Source organism: Musa acuminata, chromosome BXJ1-11 (genome assembly GCF_036884655.1).
Source record: "Musa acuminata AAA Group cultivar baxijiao chromosome BXJ1-11, Cavendish_Baxijiao_AAA, whole genome shotgun sequence".
Lineage (NCBI taxonomy): Eukaryota > Viridiplantae > Streptophyta > Magnoliopsida > Zingiberales > Musaceae > Musa > Musa acuminata.
Genome location: NC_088337.1, coordinates 6,572,052 through 6,597,383, shown reverse-complemented (window position 1 = coordinate 6,597,383; position 25,332 = coordinate 6,572,052). Strand labels below are relative to the sequence as shown.

At 36.4% G+C, this 25,332-nt stretch overlaps 3 protein-coding genes across 11 annotated transcripts; all 3 read right to left on the bottom strand.

Moving 5' to 3' along the window:
• Positions 1-1,226: 1,226 nt before the first annotated feature.
• Positions 1,227-4,701, bottom strand: LOC135597082 (putative RNA methyltransferase At5g10620). 6 transcript variants are annotated; one of them, XR_010481110.1, is made up of 8 exons: positions 4,521-4,675; positions 4,396-4,427; positions 4,114-4,256; positions 3,785-3,851; positions 3,382-3,459; positions 2,541-2,686; positions 1,842-1,971; positions 1,276-1,666 (listed from the first exon to the last, which is right to left on the bottom strand). XR_010481110.1 is itself a non-coding variant. In XM_065089554.1 (8 exons), the coding sequence occupies exons 1-7, from the start codon at positions 4,594-4,596 to the stop codon at positions 1,932-1,934; spliced, it is 582 nt and encodes a 193-aa protein (XP_064945626.1). In that variant the 5' UTR covers positions 4,597-4,679; the 3' UTR covers positions 1,276-1,666; positions 1,892-1,931. The 6 variants fall into 6 exon arrangements, 4 of the variants coding, with proteins under 4 accessions (XP_064945627.1, XP_064945624.1, XP_064945626.1 ...); XM_065089554.1 differs by having other exon boundaries at positions 1,892-1,971; positions 4,521-4,679; XM_065089555.1 differs by lacking the exon at positions 1,842-1,971 and having other exon boundaries at positions 1,227-1,666; positions 4,168-4,256; positions 4,521-4,698.
• Positions 4,702-5,367: 666 nt separating this feature from the next.
• On the bottom strand, positions 5,368-14,376 carry LOC135582389 (glycosyltransferase BC10-like). 4 transcript variants are annotated; one of them, XM_065089551.1, is made up of 11 exons: positions 13,952-14,376; positions 12,677-13,285; positions 10,268-10,366; positions 8,560-8,660; positions 8,418-8,489; positions 8,102-8,192; positions 7,394-7,474; positions 6,500-6,559; positions 6,277-6,399; positions 6,150-6,188; positions 5,368-6,034 (listed from the first exon to the last, which is right to left on the bottom strand). In XM_065089551.1, the coding sequence occupies exons 2-11, from the start codon at positions 13,055-13,057 to the stop codon at positions 5,906-5,908; spliced, it is 1,176 nt and encodes a 391-aa protein (XP_064945623.1). In that variant the 5' UTR covers positions 13,058-13,285; positions 13,952-14,376; the 3' UTR covers positions 5,368-5,905. The 4 variants fall into 4 exon arrangements, with proteins under 4 accessions (XP_064945623.1, XP_064945622.1, XP_064945621.1 ...); XM_065089550.1 differs by having other exon boundaries at positions 12,677-13,209; XM_065089549.1 differs by having other exon boundaries at positions 13,973-14,376.
• A 942-nt stretch (positions 14,377-15,318) lies between these two features.
• Positions 15,319-24,359, bottom strand: LOC135597081 (V-type proton ATPase catalytic subunit A-like). Its single transcript, XM_065089547.1, has 20 exons — positions 24,103-24,359; positions 22,187-22,313; positions 22,010-22,065; positions 21,846-21,902; positions 21,336-21,447; positions 21,177-21,214; positions 20,963-21,064; positions 20,799-20,855; positions 20,638-20,709; positions 20,391-20,492; positions 20,252-20,314; positions 20,050-20,182; positions 18,290-18,396; positions 17,667-17,861; positions 17,489-17,575; positions 17,047-17,151; positions 16,566-16,663; positions 16,384-16,462; positions 15,802-15,890; positions 15,319-15,684 (listed from the first exon to the last, which is right to left on the bottom strand). Exons 1-20 carry the CDS (start codon positions 24,172-24,174, stop codon positions 15,570-15,572), a joined length of 1,866 nt encoding a protein of 621 aa, XP_064945619.1. The 5' UTR covers positions 24,175-24,359; the 3' UTR covers positions 15,319-15,569.
• Between the last annotated feature and the right edge of the window lie 973 nt (positions 24,360-25,332).

Genomic DNA, 25,332 nt, shown 5'->3' with positions numbered 1-25,332 from the left:
CAACATGGCCCTGCTAGGTTTCTCACATTTGCATTCTAAGTGTTTGTAAGTGTGTTTGTCCCACTCTGATATCATTTGTCATGAACTTAGTTGATTTTGCCTAAGTCATGTGACACCCTTGCTTGTCCATTCGCAAAGGGTTAATCTCACCGAAACATTTTATAGTCCCTTAAGGATATACAAAAGAGAAGACGGGCTAGAGAAAACATTTAACTCAAGATCCACAAACAACCATTTTAGTAAACACTTGATAGACAATGCAAATTACAAACATAAACTTCGCAAACTCTGAGCGGTTACACGGCGAAGAGTCCAAAGTAGTTCGTTACGATCAAAAGTTCCCACAAATGCTCACATGATACTACACGGAACAAAGTAGTGAACCAACTCTAGACACTACCCTAAAGGCCCATCCAATCACGTGACACTCGAGTAGCTCCTGGGTGCTGTATTGTTTGATACTCCACACCATTTTGCAAAGCTAAGAAACCTCCAAAATGGCTGTCTAGATGATTTATTTCTAGGTAGTTTTGCCTGACTACACACAGACTACCTTTATAAGCCTGAAATAATCATAAAATCCAATAAAAATAGGACTGCAAAATCTAATGTAAATCTTGTGTAAAGCATAAACCAAACTAAAAGACAAAAACATTCTCGTGCATTGCATCAAACATCATGTTTATAGTGTTGTCCATGACAGATCGACTAATGGTATGATCTATATCAATCTATTGACAGATGGACTAATGGTATGATCTATATCAATCTATACTAACACATGATACAATTAAGTATATCGATAAATTGATATGTACCACTATAGTATAACAAACCTTGCTCCAGGTTTCGTGTCAGATCGACTAATGGTATGATCTATATCAATCTATTGACAGATGGACTAATGGTATGATCTATATCAATCTATACTAACACATGATACAATTAAGTATATCGATAAATTGATATGTACCACTATAGTATAACAAACCTTGCTCCAGGTTTCGTGTCACAAAGTCAGGGTTGTGTATCAATGGTTCTATGATCTTGCAGTGATGCAATGAATCAGTCCGTTTCTTACCAGATGATTGGTTTGCAGAACAAGGTCGAGTACAACCTATTATAAGTTCTTTCGCATTATTTATAGAGAATGATCAGCGTTAAGTGGTCACAGAAGGATTATAAAGGATCAAATTGATATAAGAAAATACTCAAAGACTGCAGACTGAGCACTGCCATAAGCTCCGACTTGTTACTTTTTAACAGAACGATTAGTGACAGCCTCACAAGTAGTATAGATTAGAGTAACCTAATGAGCATTTTGTTCGCTTTACATCAAAACGAATGCCTCCACATGTATATAACACAATCAGGAAGCAACGAGATGACCTACAAAAACCAATTCTTCAGATACAATTTAACAGGTCCATGCTACAAGGATGGCACGACCGTGATAGGAAAATAATCCCATGTCTGTGATTGTTGCAGAGCAACTCATCCTGTCCTGTGTGAACTCCATGATCAGTCTGGGATTTGCAGGTGGAAGTGGTGGCATCATCAGAGTGATCTGAATTACTACACATCTCATCTTGGGTGGATGCTTTATGGACAGCTTTTTTTCTGGATAATTAAAAAGCCAGCTTCAACAGGTCGATTGATGCTCACTCTGCAAAGAAATAAATGAGCTCGAGGAGATTACACTCGTTTTTATATGCCTGATTGCAGGCTGCACCAAATGCAGAAGTTTGAATCAAATATGAAACATTAAAGGTTTGGAAACTTGAGGTTGTAGATACAACAGGGAAACATGGGCAAGAATAAAATGGACTAACATATCTCACCTATAAAGTCAACAAGCAAAACTTGTAATCTTAGCATGCTGCAACATTACCAGGAAATTGCCACGAAATTGAGAAGACTGATAAGTCATCCTAATGATGGTACTTCTGGCCTTTGATGATTGTCCATGATCTGAAAATCCAGTGCAGTTTTACTCACCAATTTAATGGGGAACAATTAGATAGTTAATCAATGGAAACTCTAGAATGCAGAATATAATTAGGCATCAGGTTAAAGGCTTCATATCTTCAAAGAAAGCAAAGCATGGGGTCAAAGGTACTACTTTTCCTACTATCCTCATTTTCACAAGTGATCATTTTTCCTCCTTTCTCTATCATTCTCTTTACAAAATCCAAGACATTTATTTCTGTAGCACAATGTAAATGGGATTCCATGCCAGTTTTAGATGATCATGTGAACAGCCTTCCACAAAATTTTCAGATCTTCTCCTCCTCACCTGGGGTCCCAGATTTCAACAACATTAGAGCAAATCAACAAAGATGGAAGATGATATATATGAAGTTGTATTTATGCTACTACAGTTGTTAAGGTATTAGAGAATTCCATATTTTTTATTCCCATAAATACTTCAAATGATTTATGATGTAATGCAGAGCATACTTTTTATGACTACAATATCATCCAAGTTCAAATTCAAAGAAAGAGATGAAGCAAAAGGAACTCAAATGTGGCAGTCTTACCTATAAAGTTGCTCCAACAACACAATTAATGCAATCTGGTGATTCAACACCATTGAAGATAATCGAATCGTTACATCGGCACGATTCCGCAACTGTGGTCCATGACCATATGGGCCGCCAATGCAAAAGGCAAGTCTTGTTGAACCCTACAAGAAAATACAAGAAGAAACTGTTTCTTTGGAAAAAAAAAAGGAAATGACTTGAATATGTAATTCCATATTGTCTCTTCTCTGCAGAAAGCATTACAAACTTGAATACGTAACTCCACAGGATTGGGAAAAGTTCAGATGTGCATTGTTGTACATTCAACCCTATACTGTTTCTTCATATAAATCTTCTACAAATAAAGGTTCAACTAAGTGTATCATATTTGAGGTTCATTCAGAGGGATCAACTTACTAAAAGTCTAAAACCATTTGATATTGCACATATCAGAAAAAAACAACATACGACTTGAACATATGGACATTTCCATTAATTTAAAACTATATGACTGAAATTCAAGCAACTAGTCCACTAAAGCCAATTACAACTGAGTTAACTAAGTCTTGAACTACAATAATGATGAAAGAGGGTCTAATATAGAGATTATTTTGATTAAATCTGGTTCTTACAAGCCGTGTCTAACAAATGAGAGTGTCTCTGTGAAGTATGTCTAAGTATATTGGTAGTCAATGTTACCTCTGGACTGAAAATGAACTGAAGATACTTGAAAAAGGATGCTAGACTACTGTCATGCCCACTCATTTTCATGAAACATAATCCTTTTGTAAAGTTGAAAAAATTTCAGATACTCTGCTGCATTTTCAAGGATCATCTAAGGTAAAGGTAAAGTACATACTGTTCTTCCTGCATCACCCAATAAATCAGCTAACTGCACAGATCCGACATCTAGTCCATGCTCATCCAACACAACAACCTAATTCAACAGGAGCAAATAAAACAAGAACAAGTTAAAGAATTCTTTAACACAAGTACATGAAAACTATAGAAAATAAATGATGGAACTGACAAATGATGGGTAATCATAACTAGTTGCATTTTTCTTCTTTAGATTTTCTCTACGTTCTTTGTTAGTTGGATATCAGAGATAAAATACTCTTTGTGATACAGTAGTTGGATAACCAGCAGCTGTTCACAAGAATGGGATCAAGCAGTTACCCTCTAACTCTTCCACTCGAGGTTTCCTCCAATAGAAGTTATGGCACAGTGAAGGACAATAGACAATGTAATTAAGACCATACCCAATCTTCATGTCTGATCTGTTGCATAATGACCATGTCTTCTGCATCAATCTGAGCTTTCACATTGCTGCTTAGAGTATCAGAAGCATAAACTTACAGTAGTAAGTTTAGAAGTTTGGTAATTATACATAAATAAGACTTCCAAAAGAAAAATCACAAAAAAGTTGACACCTTTCCAATTTTCTAAAATTTAGGTATACATAAATTTTGAGGCATCGACACTCCTCCAAGACGTTAATTTGCACAAGCCTTGCATATTTACATTAATTTTTAAGAAAAGGCCTAATATCTTTAGTCTCCATGAAGAAGAAGATAATAGCATAGAATACCTGCTACTTTTTGGATTAGACTTTACATGGACATCCTCGACGCTGCAATAGTACCTGAGCTTCTCCATGTACTCCTCGACCAAAAGCTGCACCCCTGGAGACCTCCTCTTGCCCACCGTCAATATTCGAATCGGAATTGCTCTCTTGAAGCAAAAAATAATACGAATCAAATAAAAAGAAGAAAAAAAAAACTTGATGCTTAAGATTCGACAAAAAGACTCAATCTTCCGCATCGAAATCATTAAAATTCCGAAGAAGAACCCGTAAATGGAGTGTGCTTACAATTGATTGGCCAGAGTATTTGGATTTCCTGGCTGCGGAAGGTAACAAATCCCTTAAAAGAACGACTTTCGAGCGGGAAAGGCAAGAAGAAATTAGAGAAAGAGGCGGCAAAAGGACACGCTAACCTAGCAAGGGAGCAGAGGTGTTCTTCTTCATCTGGGAGAAGACGGCGTAGCATTGGCTCCACCGAGAGACTTCCATTCGGCAACAGAGAAGAGGAGAGTACGAGGGGAACGGAGAAGTATGAGGAGGTTTGGATGGCCCAAAATAATAAGGATAAAAAATTACTAGTCCACAGTTTTGCTCTAAAAGCAAACATAACGACAATAGCAAGAAAGTTTGACTCATCCCTTTACCCTTTATATATATATATATATATAGTTCAAATAATTTGTACCGATAATATAAGATAAGTTTAAATATTTAATTTTTAGCAAATTTCTTAAATAGAATAATATTGACAAATAGACTTGAGTTTATTGGATGGATGTTAATATGAGTGTTCAAATATTTGAATGCATGTAAATGCAAAATCGAAAAATTTTCATGCATAACGACATACATGCATCATTAAAAAATTTCATGTTTTGACAAGACAAGAGCACAGAATCTAATCATTTTGGGGGCTCTAAATTTTTCTTGAACTTCATCAATCAAATATAAATACAACCAGAGGCTCTACAATCAAACTCTGTTTACATGGCCATCTTGGCATACATGTGTGGCAGGAAAAGATCATTAATATGTACAGCTTGCAAATAGATGAGAGGATAAAATTATAATCTTTTCATGGCTAAATCAATGAGGGAAGAACATGTTTTCAAGAAAACCTAAGCCGGTTGTAACTGATATAGACCGATTCTAACTTGCCCCAATCTGTATAGTTGCATTCAGTCATGAATAAAGCTACATGGTTCACCATATGAAGAAAAAACAGGTGTAATTGTAATCTATAAAAAGAGAAAAAAAGAATAAGGCAAATAAATTTATGATTAACAAATTTTGCTGTCCATAGTTACAATCACAAACAAAATGGAAAAGGGAAGGGTTAAGCAAAGCCAACTGCAGGGCATGGTTATAACATATAAATAACAGCCACCATAACCCTACTCGGAGAGACTCGAGACTTGCAAAACATTCCAATTGGCTCCGGCAATCTTCCACACCATTTACAGGCCCTAACATATAATAGCAACCGCCATAACCCTACTCGAGAGACTCGAGAAGTGCAAGGCATTCCAATTGGCCCCAACAATCTTCCACACCATTTACAGGCCCAAACAAGTCGACTACAGGGCATCGTAACATATAATAGCAGCCACCATAACCCTACTCCAAAGACTCCTCCATTGGCCTCAACAATTATTCCACACCATTTACAGGCCCAGATTGGTACTGAAAGAAACGGAATTTCACAAATTTACGACCATTCTTACAGCATAAATGACTTCTCACAAGCATGGGAAGGTCTAGTGCAGACACCACAAAAGAATGGAATGGGGAAGATAACTTAAATGACTCTGTAGATGGAGAACAGCTGCATCAAATTGTCAAGGGTTTCAGGCAAAAATTTCCTGGCAAACAAATAACATGGTCTCTTCATTCCATTCCACAAACAAGGCGACACCATCTTGACTTTCTGCAACAGTCATGAAACCAAATACCGTTAATTTTGTTTTGCAAGGGAAACATGGAAAGCATGCTGCAAATACAAAATTCACACAGTCAACAAATATGTGGGTTTTAAATTTTACCTTATCATCACTTGTGACATGATAATTCTCATCAATAGACTGCCAATGTTAGTTATATCAGCAAAAGTACATTCAGAAGCTTCACAACAGATTAAACTTAATATCTCAAGAAGGGGCAAAAGTATACAGTTATGTTCTTCAGGAGTTCATATGTCACTTCCTTCGCCTGATATGCTTTTGGATGCCACTTTCCTTCAGACCAATCCACGTGTGTCACCGACCAGTTTGCAATGCCAGTGGGATCGATCATCTGCAGAATAAAGATATGTAAGTCCTGGGAAGCAAGTAACTAATTGTCAGAGAATATAAAACTTCACAGGCTGACAATACAAATGGTCTTATGTGCTGACATTGAACAGAGTCGGCAGATAGTGTTCATCAGCATAACAATTACGTCCATCAAAACCTGGCTGCCAAGGTCAAATATATAAAACTGTAAGTATATTTTTCATGAGGGTAATCTCCATCATTTTATCTCTCAAATTTAAGTTATGCAGAAAAAAATAGAAGTTATATGTGTAAAACAAAATTTTAAAGAGGCATATTCAGGGGCCCTCAAACAAGGTTGTCACAAATCTGAGGCTGCAATCATCCCGAAACAAACTGGTAGAAAAGTTTGTCAACATGATAAACCAGGTAAACAATAAACTGCCTTAAACAAACATGGCAACAAGGCCTTTGATGATGAGAGTGCATGACTCCTGTCACTGTAATTTGAAAATACATGCATTAATGGAGACATCTTTACGACCAAAACTAATCTCAAGCCCAAGCTGGTGAAAAGTAAAAAATTGTCCATTATGCACAAGAGAGCAAAAAAATTCTCCCATAAGAGTGGACCCTCCAACTCTTTTTTTTTTTCAATTTTTGGGTTGAGTTATGGTTGGAACATTCCTTCTATTATTGGAGTGTCACATATTAAAGCATACTGAGTAAACAAAACATTCCTTCTATTATTGGAGTGTCACATATTAAAGCATACTGAGTAAACAAAACATTCCTCCACCATCATTACTACCAAAACTGAAAAAAAAAAAAAACAACAACTAAGTGACTTGACCAAAGGCACTTATCAGAGAACACAGATCAAACTTCTATCCCTAGTCATCTAATTCAACAATTGATGCTTTCTGCAACTCAATAAAATAGATTTTCGTGAAATAGCAATCATCTGCATTCTGTTGCACATTTGTAAAACTCTACTCTGGATATACAACAGAAAAAGAGATGTAGCCATGTATTACCTTGCAATAAAGCCTGAACTTTGTAAAATAAAGGTTGTCTGCCATAACTATTAAAGCATGCTTTCGCTTCATTGTGAACCACTGCAAAGTGCGTTAGACTCAACATGTCATAAGGTAACAGAAATGTCTTTGGACATAATAAAAATGTAACCTTTATTTCTCTAACATAAAGGCTTTGTATCATTTCAAACATAAAATTAACATACGCAGGTATTTCTTCCAAGAAAGGATATCCTCATGACACTAATGCTATAATGTAAACAAAGTACATGCTGTTCTATATCCTACAAAAAGGACAAAAACTAACAGTTATTTTAAAAATTGCATGAAACAGATAATAATTGCTCAGAACTCCAGTAACTCCTAAATGAAATTTGATTTGATATGCTCTTGCATGTATTAAATGGAAAAGCATCACGCTATCAGACTTACTTTGACTTAGTTTTGTCTCTTGCTCTAGACTCAATGCAGGTAGCTTAAGCTCACTTGATTCTGATTTTCAAAATGTGATCAGTTCATTATTAGGATTAGGTCAGGTGTCTATTTTGTAATATTGGAAGCTAGTAGTTACTCTCTGCACTTCAAGAGCACGCCACTTTCTTTTTATCCTTCTTCCTTGGTCAATCTATCTATCTTTTCTTGCAACTCATGGCTAGCTTGGTTTTCTTAGGTAGTATTTTTAATGGAAAAAAAGAAAAACAAGTTTACCTGTGCACCCTTCCTGAAGTCCTTCTCTTCAATCTCAGGCGACATATGCTCTGTATATCTGGCATTACCATGTGGACCAGGATCCCAAAAGCTACAGCAGTCTCAAACGATTATAAAAAGGAAGCCAGGAATCAGTTCTTTAATTATCAGAGGAAGATAATGCATCAGGGAAAATAGTTTATATAACTACATATAGTAATTTTGCTTCAGATTTGCTGGAACTAGACATAATTTATTATACAACAAATAAGACCAAACCAATCCAACAGAAAATAGCTCAGTAAATTCTTTGGCAACATGTATATAGAGGCCTTACCTGTCAATGAAGCTGACATTTGTTCCCAATAAATAGTTGTAAACATAATCAAAATTATGAAGAGGAACACAACTGCAATAAAAGAAATGAGATTCAGTTCACTAGCAGAAAAGCATGGCAAAAGATTCACATGGTTGATCACCTGTCAGAAAGCAAAATAAAATGTTGATTATCAGGGTTATGGAGTGCATTTGCCAGGAGCCTCTTTTCTGCCTCAACCATAGAAATTTTACCCCATATAACCTGAATGTGCAAATGTTTTAAGTTCAAACACTGATTCTGATCAAGTATTAGCTGAACCTAAACAACATGACAACATAGAACACATGACTGTCTAAAAGTAAATGATGACTGAACTGATAGGTTTTCCTGTTTATAGATTTTAACAACTAAAAAACCAAGTTTATCTATTCATTTATAAAAATAGAATTGTCTGACAAGTTGCACGTTTGAGTTCAGTCACTCACTATTTGGTATATAGAAAAAGAAGATTTTGTAAGCCCAGAAGGCCAGACTAAGTGACCAGATCAAACCTACACCAGGACTTTTGCAGTTCCAACTGCTCGAGATGCTCATTCTCAACATTTTGAGCTTTATAAGACACGATTTCTTCTTACGTTGTGAAGTTCCTTCCTCCATGATACCCAAATGTTAAAGTTTGATGCCACTTCCTATGCTTAATCTACTTGCAAGGCAAGCTTTTAAAGGTGTTGGAAGAGCAAGCTTCAAAGAGTGTACCTGGCCCATAATATTTAGCAGCAGGTTCCTCAATCTTGCATCCTTGGATTTCCAATTTCAAGTTTCTCATCCTCTTTCATTTGTAGCTCTCCTACATCTGACCTTTTATAACTGCATCAACACCATCTTTTGCGCCCTCCATTATAATGGTTCTTGTATAATTATTACAACCGAGTACTAAACCCATCTTTCCAATATTACAATCTGCTATTTCCCATAATTTTAGCAAGTATGAAGTGACGTGGCCTTCACCAATTTCAGTGGTAAATTTCTAGTTCTGCAACTAGACACTAACAAACTTTTGCATCTTGGAAGTTCATTGCTCACTAAGCTACCGCACTTCTATTGAGGTTGCAATGTCACTCCATGCAGATTAATTTCTAAAATTGAAATCTGTTTGTAATGACTAAGCTAACACACAAAAGTTAACTGGAATCTGATTAAAAGGTTTATTCACAGATGATCAAAAGAGAATTTGACAAATGAAGCAAATATAAAGAAGCTACAATAAAAGCTCCAATGTTTAACTACCTAGAGAAAAGGATACAAGCATTGTGAAAAATCACTAATTGAATCATGAAAAATCACTAATATCCTTCTATACACATTAAATCATGAATCAAGACGTATCAACTCATATAGAATGACAAATCATGAAGGTTGAATAACAATATCTTAGGTGTAGAAGTGCTAATTGAAGAATCACAGTGTTCCCCTTGACATCATAGTCACTACATACCCATATCCATTTATTTGGAGTTGTAGCAACTGATGCGTACTCCTGGTACAACTTATTTGCCACAGCATGCATTATAGCATCAAGAAATAGTGTCAGACATTATGATATTTTTTTTCTCTCTCAGGAATGGACATGGTAACCAATAGCCTGTGGTTATATGAGCATACAATATATGCAGTATAGCATCAAGAATTTTTCGATATCTTTTTTTATCTATAGATGGACATGGCGATCAACGGCCAGTGATCTATCTAGGAGACAAATACACAGGATACCCAATATTTTTATGTCTGTCTTGTAATTTCATTCATGCATGGATTGGGCTAACAAAAAGCTTCTGAAAATTAGTACAGAAGATGAGATTTTCAACTACCTTGGTGCTCCGAATGCCTCGGCCAACAAATAAAGGACTCGCATGCACTGGCTTCTCTTGTGATGCATGTACATAGATGGAATATCTCCCTTCATGGCCCTGTAGATGCAGATTTAACCACAACTTGAGATTATAAACTATACTGTGAATGTATTCTTTTCTTATAACTAAAATAGTTACAAATTTGCATTTATTCCATGTAAACTTGGTCTGACATACAAATACAAACTTGGTTTTTGACCAACTTATACATGCCGAAGTTCCCATGTTTGAAATGTAATCATTTTATAGAGCAAAGACCTGGTCTAGAACAAAAGATAGTATCAAGCAGTAATTCTGTTGTGATACATGGAAACTATAGCTTACTCATTGTTGTGTGAAGCTTCTACTAGACAAATTCCACTTATATGCAAATCCATTGTTGGCAGAATTGCAAATATATGCCTGCCAACAGCAATCCTAGCTTCATATATACATCATTGAAGTTGCAAATATCATATGTACCTCTCAGACCCTTTAAACATTCATAAAAAGTTAATGTCAGACAACAATTCCAAAATCTGACAGTTGACTGACTAAATTACTTCTACTCATTACCTCTCTCTTCCCCCCTCCCAGCTTCTCATGTGTCCATGCCCTGTCACCTCTTTTTCCTTTCCTCCAATTCTATCTTCACCTCCACCCTTTGTCCCCTACCCCTCTTCCCCTCTGTTCCATCTATTATATCTACCTTGGCTGTTAAAAAGATAAACAATGGTGGAGGGAAAAGCAAGGTGAACAGGTTGAGTAGGAAAAAACTTGAAGTGATAGGGAAAGAATGAGAATACAGATATGTAGGAATTTTCAGTATTCAATTAATTTAAAAGTACAGTGTCGGAGTGGCTTTATTTTTCCTATTTGAGGCAGTATTAAAGAAACCATAACTGTCAAAAGCTAATTGGCGACATGACAAATATGATGATTCTTTAATTTATAGGGATATATATGATATTCCAGAGTGTAAAAATGATTTTTTTTTTATGATGCAGGGTGATATAAGCAACTGCACCTCATTTTAACCCATAAACCTCCTGCAAGAATGGAGTGCTCATTTGGAAATTTAATGAGACAAATGAAAAAGTACACAATGAATCACCAGATCATTTATCTACCCAAAAGAGCAGACTTGCTTTCAGGAAATTCTATTTCGTTAAAATCGGACAAGTTCCAAAAGTTCTTCCACTAGATCCAATATTGCCAAAACAAGATATTTTTCACACTACATAATATACTTACATCACACCTTACATCGATCCCTTAAATGTAGAAGTGAGTCATATATATTTTTGGTAAGCTATGAAGCATGGATACAGTCATGAAACATGATACAACACAATAGAGACATGCCGCTATAGCAAATTTTGAAAGTAGGACAGATAGGTACACAAAAAACACTAAAAGCTATCTTAGATACATTACTGATATATTAAAGTTTGATATATACAGATAGAAAAACATGATAAATAAGAACAAGCAATTAATTAACATCCCTAGATACATCATGAAGGAGATTATTCTTAGTAACATAGCACTTCACAAATTTAAAGAATACGGAAAGAACTTACGAAAAATGGGGTAAGATTGTTATTATGATTTTCTTAAGTTTGACATTTACCAGAAACAACAAAAACAATATTCCACAAGTTTTTCCCAAGAAGTATTTATGAGGTCTCCCTTAAGTTATCAAAAGGTATATGTTCATTTTTTATATTTATTTAGAAATAAAATGCTTCGTGGAAGTTTGTACATGTAACTATCCTTGTGTCTGACATATACCTGAAATGGACACAGTAAAAATATTAAATTATTCATGTCCAATAGGATTTTCTCTCAAGCTGATGGTCCATAAGTGTAAGATAAGTAGTCGATTTTGAATTAACAATATGCCATGGAATAAGCACATGTATGATTCAATAAATCTAGCAAATAAAAATTATTCTTGTTTGTTTCCTAGTCTGTTTAAAAAACCTGTTAAATGCTACTTTGTTCTTTTTTTTGTTTTTGAACAATGACAAGGGAAACGAAAAGCTTGGTCACAAGTGTCCATGGTACCATTTAATGATCTTTTAAGTTTTAACTGTAGTGGTCTCAAGACTGCTAAAATATACTTAAATATCTCATTCCCATTATATCTAAGATGAAACACAGAAAGAAGTATTTCATATATATGAATAATCTTACCATATTGCAACAAGATCTGGAGCTTTAGGAATGCCATTATGAATCTCGACTATCGAGTCAAACACTCAAGTAGAACAGGTAAATAAGAGAGATAAATTATTTGTATTTTATTGCAAGAAAAAAAAACACAAGAACTTCAAAACACCAGAGGAAAAAGGGCAAAGTCATATAGTAAAATTAAAGCTTTACCAGAAAGAATGTCTCCCAGAGTTTTTCGAATGGCAGTGAACCTCGAGTCAAGAACATGAAAGCAATTTTGGGATTCTCTGGTTGAATTAATGGCATGGAAAGAATGTCTTTAATGACAACACGAGAAGCAATCTCATCATCGGTAAGTTCCCGTGCTATAGGAGGCAGCCAATCGTTATGTGGGCTGCAAACACTTGAAGAAAAGAAGTAGCAAGCTGAAAACCGCCGAGGTGGATATGCATACACCCCAATCAAGGAGACACATACCAAGCATATCAAAATGATTATCCATCTAGGCGACCTTGCGGTTGGTCTGCTGCTTGGTCCTGGTATAATGTGTGTGTTCCCATTGCCTAGCTGCCATGCCTGTGGTACCTTCATCGTGTTCTTCTTCTTCTTCTCATTAGAGCAGTCTAACCTATAAAGATTCCTTCTTCATCATCAGACACGGCCATTGGATTTGCATGTGAAAGCATCACCCACAGGGCACAGTATACAGAGTGTATAGGAATCGTCAGCCAGACATGATCCAACTGCAAAACATGTGCCAAAGTTGTCTATGCGTCACATAACTAATTTTCTTGGAGGAGAGCAAACGAATACAATTTCCTGAAAAATGTTATTAACATTGCTTTAGAACTTAAAGTAAAAGAAAAGTTGAGCATCGACAATTGGATCTGTGGTACTTACTTAAAAATATTGCCAACCTTTAGAGATATATTGGAACTTATGGCGAAGGATGCAATTATCTCAAGCTATAGGTGATAAGATACAAGAAAAAATAAGATACAAAAGACATACAAAAGCATATTTTGTCCTCGTATTCTTAACATGATTCTTCCACATTGCTGAGATTTCCTAATCTATCTTCTCCTTTTATACCATGCGGTCTTAAAAACCCAGAAAAGGTCAATCACTAGCCAAACCAAGGGGCGATACTATGAGCTTCGACGGAGTCAGAACTTTAGGTGAGTTTCCCAGCTGAAATTTAAAAAAGTAAGACCTAGGAGAGCAAACAACATAGCTTTCGGAACGGATCAACCAACGGCAAGCGTGCCACAGAAGAAACGGGACTCCCCCACTTACCCAAATCCCAATCGCCAAATTCCAATTCTCAAAAGACCAGAAAATCGCAACCCCAATCAAGACTCGACGAACGGCAAGAAACCAGAGCAAGAATGCTCCACGGATCAAAAAGGAAGAAAGAATTCCCAAGCAAAAAAACGAATCGAAGACCAAAAAAAAGGCACCCAGAGACGAAAGATCGAAGCTTACATCAAACAGTTGAACAATTACCTCGGACTCCAACGCCGCGGAGCCCGCGGAGGGATCGCCCGATGACAATATCCGCAATGGAACCGGAGGGAGGAGAGATCTACCGAGGAGAAGGGAGGAGACAGGACGATGGAAAAGGAAGTCCAAATAGGGGATATTTGAAGAGCCGAATAAAATAACTACCGATCAAGAACTCTTCCCCATTCATTTTGTTAGGTTATGCGTGCATATATGGCTTTCCCTCTCGCTCGCTCCCTGGCACTCTCGCGCGGACAGAGGGGAAGCACCTGCCGGTCTCTCCCTCGCTTCAACGAGAAAATTTCTTCGCTTGTTATTTGGAAAATAAGGTAAAAAAGGATATTTATATCTTCAGTTGTAGTTTCGGCGTAAGCCTCATATGCTTCGTCTTCTTTTCCTTGTTTGGCCTGGCCTCATGTACAGATGCGCGAGTTGGGAACACGATGGGGTGGGATGGAACCCCACATCGAGTGAGCTCAATGATGGAACGTCGGTGGATCCGATAACCTGCTTCTTCGATCCGAATCACGTCATTGAATTTATTAGCTTATGCTATCGGGTACGGGTGTTTCAACCATGATGGATATATCTATGGAATTTGGAAAGTTTAGATCCAAGAAGATCCAGAAGTCAACTAGTATCAATGTCTAGATGTATATTTATATATCTACATGAACGAGTGAATCTTGCTAGTTTTAAACGAAGATGAAACACGCAAGTGGATCATGTCATTATCATTGACCTCGCGCTCGATCATGGCCCATCCGATTTCAAATTGGATGCTGCTGTCTTTTAAAATGAAACATTTTATAGGCACAGCAGCGGCTCGCCTGTCTTGCCCAGGACAGGAAACACAAACCCAGGCCTCAAAGAGGAAATAGGCATGACGTCAGAATCACCAGCTGCATGACATCAGCATCATCAGCGGCAGCAGCAGCCACTAGCGGGATCTTCTTCTGTTCGGCATCTTTGTTGTGACTGATAGGAAGCCATGGTTGTCTGTGCAGGACTACACCATAAACCCTTAACAACATAGCTTAATAATCTCGTTTAAAAAGAGTGAAAAAAATATGCAATGAAATGCAAGAAGAAAACACTGACACACGTAGTGCACCTGATAAAGCCAGAAAAAGCATAATCAGCATGCAACATTCAGGCATGACTCACTGATTCTAAAACGAGGGTGCCAATGTAGATAGAGAAACATACTATCTTCAAACTGTGCAGTGATAACAGGATCCGAAACATAATGGGATGAAACACAAAACACAAACCTGAAGGATGATAACCAAAAGTCCGCCTAGGCCTCCGAAAGTACTTGATTGTTAGCATGAAACAAAGTTCTCTGATAAAAAGAAGCATCAAAGACTTGCAAGATAATATAAGATTAATCGATACAGTGATTATTATGGATACACCCACCTTTATTACAGTAGTTCACATAAATAATAATAACACTGAAATATGTTAAAAGACTCACGAAACTGAAGGTGAACACCTGCAGCATGGTGTCTCGATAATGCTACTAATCACCCAAAATTTGCATATCATATATTGGTGAGAGGGATCCTAACTGGCTTCCCTTGTGGTTTTGCAGGTCTTAACGTACTTCATCTTCAAGGTTCCTGAACCCAGCAGTGAGCTCATCGTATAGTTTCTGGAATTTTGCGACAAGAGCTTCCTCGCCTTCTGCAGGATCTTCAAATTTTTGGGACCTGAGGAATCCAAATATAAACTCAATTCTTCAACTAAGTAGACATATGGACGAGTTCCAGGATAAAGATAAAGGCACGCTCCAATACGTCAAGCACAAGTTTCAGCCTATTACTTACACTAGACGGTAGAAAAGGTCACCCAGTCGATGCTTAATGACACTGTAAGTAATCTTCTGGCCATCTGAACCTGCCCCTCGCTCCACAGCCTGATAATTAACATGAGAGCAAGAGTGAATACATGAATTCTAAAAACTACAAGCCCTATCATAACTATTCTAATACAAGTTAATAGATACTACAAGATTTCTTTAATGCAAAATACAACAAGACTCCTTTAGATTATCATCAACAGAGCTCCTAATTCTTTTCTCAACCTTTTTTTTTGGGGGGGGGTCCAAATCCTAATTCTTCACAATACCTCATCATCACCAAAAAGACAAATGAAACATTAACCAGAAATTTGTCATCATCACCAAAAAGACAACTGAAAAATTAGCCAACACTTGAATAGTATATAAATGGCTGATGATGCATCAGTCCTTAGACCTACTCAAAATAAAGCCTGGTTCCGGTCAATTACCAGCCTCTAAGTGAGTCCAAGGTTGGAATTAAACCGGAAACAAGAAACACAAGCTTCTACAAATCAATTTTTTATGTCAGATTTATAAAAATAGATATTTCCAGTAGATAGAAGAATACCTGATTTGCCAAAGTATTGAAGTGTATAATGTTACGCATCATCCAAACAGACTTGTAGAATGGGCAGAACTTATCATATCTGTTACAATCATAAGAGTTAACAATTGGATCAGCTTAGGAGGACAAGAAAACTACATGAGGAAGTCAGAAATAAAAGTCATTATGACAAAGATAGAACATACGGAGTAAATGCATTCTGTGCAAGATAATCTTCCCGCAGAAGCTTTGCAGTCTCTAGAGTAATCTTGTCTGTTTCTGCTAATGCATCTTTACCAACAAGCTGCAAAATCAGAAGTAGTCATTAAGACCAACAAATAATAACTAAAAACATAATATGTGAAAGAAACTTTGTACTATTAAATTTTCAATAATTACATAAATCATATGTAAAACTAGCTCTAAATCCAGTGATAACAAGGGAAGAAGGAGAATCCTTAAATTTATAACATGTTGTAAAAGATATTATGACTTAGTAAAATAAAAACTTAAAGGTTTTACAAATCATTTGACGATCTCAAAATCAATAAATATTAAGAAAGGCTAAGCTCCTGGACATTTTAAAATTGTTACAATTAGATTTCAACAACAATAAGAAAAAAGTTAAAATTTAACAAATTAAAACAAAATTATCATATGATGATAAGATAAGCTGGAAAAAATTACCTGCACAATTTCATTCAGATCATCTTCTCTTTGTAGTACCTCACGTGCCTTTGTTCTAATGTCAATAAAATCTGGATCAAATTTCTCATAGAAAGATTCCAAGGCCTGCAATAAACAGAAGAGTAAAGCAATGGAAATTAGATGCAAAACTGTACTGTCATAAAGGTGCTGGAGCATATTAGGAGCAGTTCGCTATCTATCACTACAGCAACTGTTGTACTCAGTATAACAAAAATGAAATAAAAATATAAGAATTGTACGACTGATGGTTTCAAATGCCCTGTCATACCCTTGCATGCCCACAAGTTCACGTTCACATTTTGTTTTAAAACATCACTAATTTTAATTATATAGTCTCTAACCAACAAAGTGCATGATACTTGAGATAACTACAAGTTTTTTTCATGTAACTTAAGGATAACATAATGGTACAATAACAAACCTTTGAGTACTTGGAATATGAAATAAGCCAATTCACTGACGGAAAATGCTTCCTTTGAGCAAGCTTCTTATCCAGTCCCCAAAAGACCTGCATAGCATTTACAAGGCAAAGAATTGATGACACATCAATCAAGGTTCTATATCAGAGAAGAATTGATGGCACATCAATATTCAATTACCTGAACAATACCCAGGGTTGCAGAAGTAACAGGATCGGAAAAATCACCACCTGGAGGAGAAACAGCACCAACAATTGTGACACTGCCAGTTCGGTCTGGCCCACCCAGACATTTCACCTTACCAGCACGTTCATAGAAGGAAGCTAAACGTGCTGCAAGATAAGCAGGATAACCACTATCTGCTGGCATTTCAGCCTGACGAAGAAGAAATATACAAACAAGTACAAACCAGATTGAGATTAAATAAACTTAAGAAGTAGAAGGGGAGGAAAATTAACAGAAATAATAGTGATGAGTGCTGAAGAGAAAATACACTGCATATTAACTTAACTTTCAGTGTGTTTGAAAGCATTTATCGCTAATTGTTAACTTGTCTTAACCCTTCTTCTGTGATTGTTAATACAACACAGAACAAACTTGCAAGAAGAACAGTTATTTTCTGCAACCTTGTATAGCTACTACATGGACACTGCACTATCTATTTCATAGTTGTATTACAAAAGTTCTCTTTTTAGAATGAAAAGCAGGAAAAAAATTGAATAAGGTTTGAATTAAGGAGGAGTAAGTTACAACCATGTTACTAAATGCTAAATAATTGTGATAAGATAAAAAAGAACAATCACCAGTCGGCCTGAAATCTCACGCAAGGCTTCTGCCCACCGGGAGGTCGAGTCAGCCATCATACTAACATTGTAGCCCATGTCTCGGAAATATTCAGCTATTGTGATGCCTGCGGATTTTAAATGTACACAAACATAATCAATTCTAATATATAGAAAACACGAAGTACCTATAGTACAGCAGATTACAACTAATGCTTTTCTCAACATATATATATGTATAAATATGTATATATGCATATATACATATACATATACATATATATATATATATGCATATATACATATATATATATATATATATGTGTGTGTGTGTGTGTGTATATGTATATATATATAAATATATGTATGTATATATATATATATATGTATATATATATATGTATATATATATATATATATGTATATATACAGTACACACCTTGCATACTTTATCTGCATGGTATGAATCATAGGACCAACTGGTGTCTAAGGAGAGTCTAAGTGGGAAAAAGAAAAAGAAAAGCATATCAGGTCTTAAGTGGGAACAATTGAAAATAGGGTCCTTCTAGGAAATTGCTGTATATACTATATACACATATTATATATACATATGCACATATAATACCCTGACCATTTCATAGAAAGAAATGTCGAACAAAGTTAACACAAGAAAAAAAAGGGGAAATTCTTGAAAACTTAAAAGCATCTGAAGATATCTCAGCATCTTAAACAGCACGCTAAAGAAAATTACTGCCTAGATCTCCAAATAACACCCTACAAAAGTGTTGTGTTGCTTTATAGCCATAATTAGATGCTTGTAAGAAAGAAAATAAAGGCCGCATTTTCAATTCATCATCTACAATTAAGATATGGTCATCTGAATCAAGCCCAAATTGCTCTGCTCTTAATTTATTTGCAGTCTCAAATATCCAAGAAGAAAAAGAAGATAAATACTATTATACTAATAGATTTCAAACCTAAAAAATAACATGCTTTATCCCAAACTAGCACATCAGGACAACCAAAACATCTTTTTTATAAATTGTTCTAGCTGCAAAGTGTCCTTGATTTCAACACTGTCTAGTGAGATGTGCTGTAGGACTAAGCAGGGTTCGCAGTCTATCTATGATAACCTACAACCAAGGCAGTGACCAGTACGTATGGCTTTTGCAAATAGACTCCAGTATATGCCTCATCTTCTGATTCAGGTCACTTAATAATTATGATATGTAGAATGGTTATTATAATTCAAGGCAATATCCAACTTCAAAGTGCATAGATGATAGAACCAATCTACTTGATTCATCACATTTTATCCAATAACATCCCGGCTGAACTAGAGGTTATAAATCAACTTAGCATATTTAAATATAGAATATTCAGCCAAGTGATGAGACACCTTAAACTCTCATCACTATATGAAGCAACTTCTGAGAAGTTAATTGACATGTCAGAACTCCCAGAACTTTTGCTTGGTAGCCACAAATAATAATATCATATAAGAAACTTCTAAATAATTGCAACAAATATAACAGTATATAGGAGTTCTCCTACTATAGACTTACCTTTTCACCTTTAATAGCAAATTTTATATACCTAAGATATATTTTTGTCTGCACTACTTGCTCACTTAGGTTCGCTTAGGGTTGTGTAGATGAATTGCTTAGCTGAGGAAAAGCATGATAGCATTTGACATGTTATAATTTAGATTTGAGTCTTACTCTAGACACCATAACCGCATATATTGTACCCTCACTTGATATTGACTATTTAGCTCATACCTGTATAGATGGAGGCCTCACGGGCAGCCACAGGCATGTTGGAAGTGTTTGCCACAAGTGTTGTTCTTTTCATGACAGATTCTTCACGACCATCAGGTAAGGTCATTGTCAATTGTGGAAAATCCATAAGCACCTGGAGATTGGTTTATGTGATATCTTATTGACATAAGGATGACCGAGTACAAGGTAAGTGGACACAAACCTCTGCCATTTCGTTCCCTCTCTCCCCACAGCCAACATAAACCACTGTGTCAGAATTAGAGTACTGGAGAAGTTGATAAGTGTAAGTAAACAATCAAAAACAAAAACAAGGAAATGAACTATAGCAAGAAACATATTACCTTTGAAAGCGCCTGACTGATGACTGTTTTTCCACAACCAAAGGCTCCAGGAATAGCACAAGTGCCTCCAAGAACAGAAGGAAAGAGAGCATCAAGTACACGCTGAATAACAGAACCCAATTCAGTATGTTGAATACAAGAAAGAAAGGACACAAGAAAGCAATTTTATGAACACTGAGAAGTACAACTCTCAAACTATCTAAAAGCATAACATGATCCCTGGTGTTCCTCATCCATTTCAATTTACCTGTCCTGTCAATAGAGGTGTATCAGCAGCAAGCTTTGCTGCAACTGGTCTTGGAGTACGTACTGGCCATGTCTGCAGAAATAAGTCAGGAGACATTCAGTGATTATGTTTATTGGAAAATGGAGATCAGACTCTAAATAACAAAGAACAGTGTTACTAACCTGAAGCATGCTGAACTGCTTTTTAACACCTTGAAACTCCAGCTCCAATACAGTGTCCTAGAAATATAATAGTAAGTGAGACAAAAAGAAGCCTTGAGCAAAAGCAACATAATGAAAATGCTTGATGCAAACGAACTTTTATACATATATATAAGTTCACTAACATTCAGGTTGTATTGACCAGCAGGGGCAATGTGACTGATTTTTCCCATGGAACCAGGAGGAAGAGCAACATGGTGCTTCATTAGTGTGTTCTCAAAGACAATCTGCATGGTAAATAATGAGCATTAGAATCTTAAGACAACTGAAACAAGTATACTGAGAATTAAATCTCATATCAATTAATATTCCATATCTGTCCAATTTCATACAACTTACTGCATATAAATCTCCACCAGTCAGAAGATCTCCAACAGCTAAAGAAAGTGCAAGAACAGATCAAACTTTTAGGCACGTCACACGCTAGCAACAATAAAAAAACCAAAATATGGAGGACAAACAAGCAATATATGAATTCCAAGTAATTGATCTAATTACCTAATTTTCCAGGCTCGAATTCCCATAATATATCTTTGTCCAAGGCAGGAACAGAAACACCACGAGGGATGTAGACATCACCAGATTTTAGAGCAATAGTCTTCAAAGGCCGCTGTAATTAGGAAGAAGAACGAACATGCAATTAAGAATTAAATAGATTAATAACAAGAAAATACAAATTCAATGAGGTGATCAATAACATGAATGTCAAATATCATATCTTTGCAACTAACAACAAATGAGAATATGAATTGAAAACACATGGAGAAATTTCAAGATTCGAAGCAAACTAAGGCTATAATAAAGTGCAACAAACTTTAATTGTACCAATTGAAAAAGCTACTGAATTTAATCAGATAATTAGGTGAGAACATATTGAGCCACTAGTTATAGTTAGGCAAGTCACAAATATCTAGATATGTGAATTCTAACCAATAAGAATCACATAATGATGGAAAAAGCACATGGAACCAACAACACTAGATTTTCCTTTAATATTTCAACATAAACCTGAATTCCATCAAAAATGTTGCCTAAAATTCCAGGTCCCAACTCGACCGAGAGAGGCTGTAAACAAAAAGAAAAAAAAAAAAAAAAATCAATCCATAGATAAGGCCAGACCATAATCACATACATCAATTATAAGAGATATAACCACTGAAAATGTTAATAACCTTTCGAGTTCGCAAAACAGGGTCATTGACCATTAAACCAGCAGTTTCTTCATAAACTGAAATTTAAAAACAAAAGTAGGCAACATATCATTTATTCCTTAGAATAAACAACCTAAAATAACTGAAGATAGACAACAAAGGGAATTAAACAGTGAAAAAAATTTTGATGCCATTTACCCTGGATGGTAGCTGAATCACCCTCCAAACGAATAATCTCACCAATCAGTTTATCATAGCCAACACGAACAAGTTCATACATGGCAGCACCTCCCATACCATCAGCCACAACAACTGGCCCAGAAACCTGAAAATTTGCAGTAATAATTAATGTGATGTAACAATCAAGCAAAGATTCTCCATAAGTTACTCGTTGCAGCAGAAAAGAAGCCCTGCTTTGAAAAATATTGACAATGTATATTCAACAGCAGACAAGATGTTGAGCCTGCTAAGAGGGATAGGCCAGAACATCTAGTTAAAATTAAATCTCAGACTTAATTTAGGCTTTGGTCTGTCTTCAATGAAAACCTGAAGTCCAAACAGATTGGACTCACGAAATTATGCAGTGAACAAGTAATGCCTCCTGACCCCACCATCATGAGTCAGGGGTCTTATCCACTCGACCTAGCCTAGCCCACCAATCACAATGACCAATTTTCAAGTCAGGCTGAAATGGGCCTGATGGTTCTGCCATGCTACAGGCAAGGACAGAGAGAAAAACTGGTAATTGTTTTTAGCTTTCCTTGAAAGATTTAAATGTCAATTAAAAAAATATATCAAATTCATCTTATGCTAGCTTAATATGTATTTATATGATCAACAACCATCTGGAAAATTCTCTGTATTACATTTCATATCCATTTGACCATTCAAGTTCTGTCGCTTCTATATACTACCAAAACTAAATAAATGTAAATTTTGAAGTGGACTGCAGTCAGCAAAAACTAATACTTGATTCTCAAGTAGAGCATCCTACAATGGGACTCCATCTGCTGACTGTAATAGAAAAATCAAAGAGAATTTAAAAGCACATGTAACTCTCATTCTTGACTATTTGGCATCCATTTTGGTGCAGAACAGTTAACATGGACCACAAAGTCATAAGAGGTTAATATTTCTCTTATTTTACCACCACAAAAGTGTGTGTGAAAACAGCACATAGAAAACAATACAAATGGGCTAAATAGAACATTGCTACTCCTCAACTAGACTTAAAAGTGATGCACATCCATCAGACACATTTTTCTCTTACAAAAGACTACTTATGTCTTCATTAAATATTTTTTACACCTAAAAAATAAACTTTCATCTCGACATGATTCGTCTTATCAGTTCGTATTGTATACCGACCAACCATTGATACGGTACATATCAAACCATATCAATGTATCAACACAGTACGGTGGGATATACCGACAAACCAATATGTACCGCCCATACCAGTCCCTGTCAGACCAACACATACCGCCTGTACTTGGCAGTATCCCGTGGAATGGTGAACCTTGCATCTCTATCTTTGACACTAAAATTTGTGTATTGTCCACTTAAGAAATTGTGTCCACTATAGTTGACTGTAGAAGCCTAGATATATTTTCAAATCTCATGATTAAAATTTTGCAGTTAAACGAAGAGAAGCTTAAGAGATTAAAAAAGGTAGTGCGATTTCACAGAACCAAAATGAGACAAAGGAATCAACGTAATAAGTTTGCCCGGGGCTGCTACATGACCACAGAAACAAGAAGTATGTGCATGCAGGACCTTGATGTCCATCAATCTACGAACATCGAAAATACACAGCTTCATGATCATCACATAATTCGGTTAGTCTAACACGCCAAATCCTAACCTCGCAATTAGGTTTCAGCTTCATAACCAACGCATTTTCATACGACTATCGCGCCGTTCATTCCAGATCACGAGTCAATGATCCATTGCCAGATGAGTCGGCTCAAGGACTTCAATAAATCAGGTCAATTCCACGCATTCAAGCACCGTAAGGAAGAAACCAAAGAAAACCTTAAAACTCCCAGAATCCATAGTCAAAAGGACCATGTAGGACTCCATGAGACTGCAGAGGGAAACAAAGAACGATTTACCTTGCGGACGTATCCGTACTCGCTCTCCTTCTCCGAATCCTCGAACGTGGTCATGCGATCGCCGTATGTCATCGCGGAAGATCAAGATTCGGAACCCGATCGTGTTGGGAAGACAACAGATCCAGAGATCGGCCTTGGCCGGCGATGGATACTGGCAGAGGGATCCGAGAGACGGGTGCGAGCGAGAGCGACGAGATCTTGACGGGTCGAGATGATAGCAGAGGTGGAGCAATCGACGTGCCACAACAAGATGACGCAGCTTTTGGAGACGCGTAGGGGTACAATAGGGTGACGCCGGGGAGAGGACGGTGGGGCCGGTCCAAGCCGCCATGACCCACAGGAAACCGTGGAGATTTTCTCGTGGTACGACTTGGGGCGATCGGAAACGGGAGATGAAACATTCCAGATTTCCTGTCAAACCAAACACTTCTCGCACGGTTCACTCTTTACCCTTCTTCCTATAGGAACAGGTGGGTATATATATATATATATATATATATATATATATATACGAATTCAAAAAAAATCATAACTTTAAGAATTTCTCATTCATTACTTTTAAGAAATTTCTACGAAACATATTTAGTAACATAAAAATAACTGTCTTGTCACGACCTTCGTAAATTTTTTTTATTCGTACGAATTCACTTAGCTCATAGTCGTTATAAAGTAAGGTGGGGGTGTGACGAATAATAATATTTTTTTTTCTAATATGATGTTTTCTTCGTTAATCTCCGTTGTTCATTATCTTTATCTTACTTTGAGATCTTATTGTCATCATTATAAGACTCATCATCATCCTGAGTGCTTTCACTCCACCCTTGTCTTCTTTTTTCCTTGTCTTAAGGATCCTAGCAAAAAAAATCTACTTTGGAAGTAAGAAGAAGATTGAGGCAAGGTGAGAATGTTTAAGATAGTATTCTATGATCATATCACGAAATCGAAAATGACAATGTAGAGGTTGATGGTCGATGCAAAAGGAATATCGAGATAACAAGCGATGACCAACGATACGGGATATTTATAGTATTATAAAAAAAATATAAGACACAATCTTGAGAAAAATAAAAATACGAATGCCTTCCGGAAGAACGGCGCCAAAAAAATAAAAGGTCAAACCTTTTATCCATTTCATTTACGAATATTTTCGACAATCGACCGTGCTCACTACATCGAAACTGACTTAGAAAACGAGTGGACGCGAGAGTCGGTCCCGCAACTGGGCCTCCA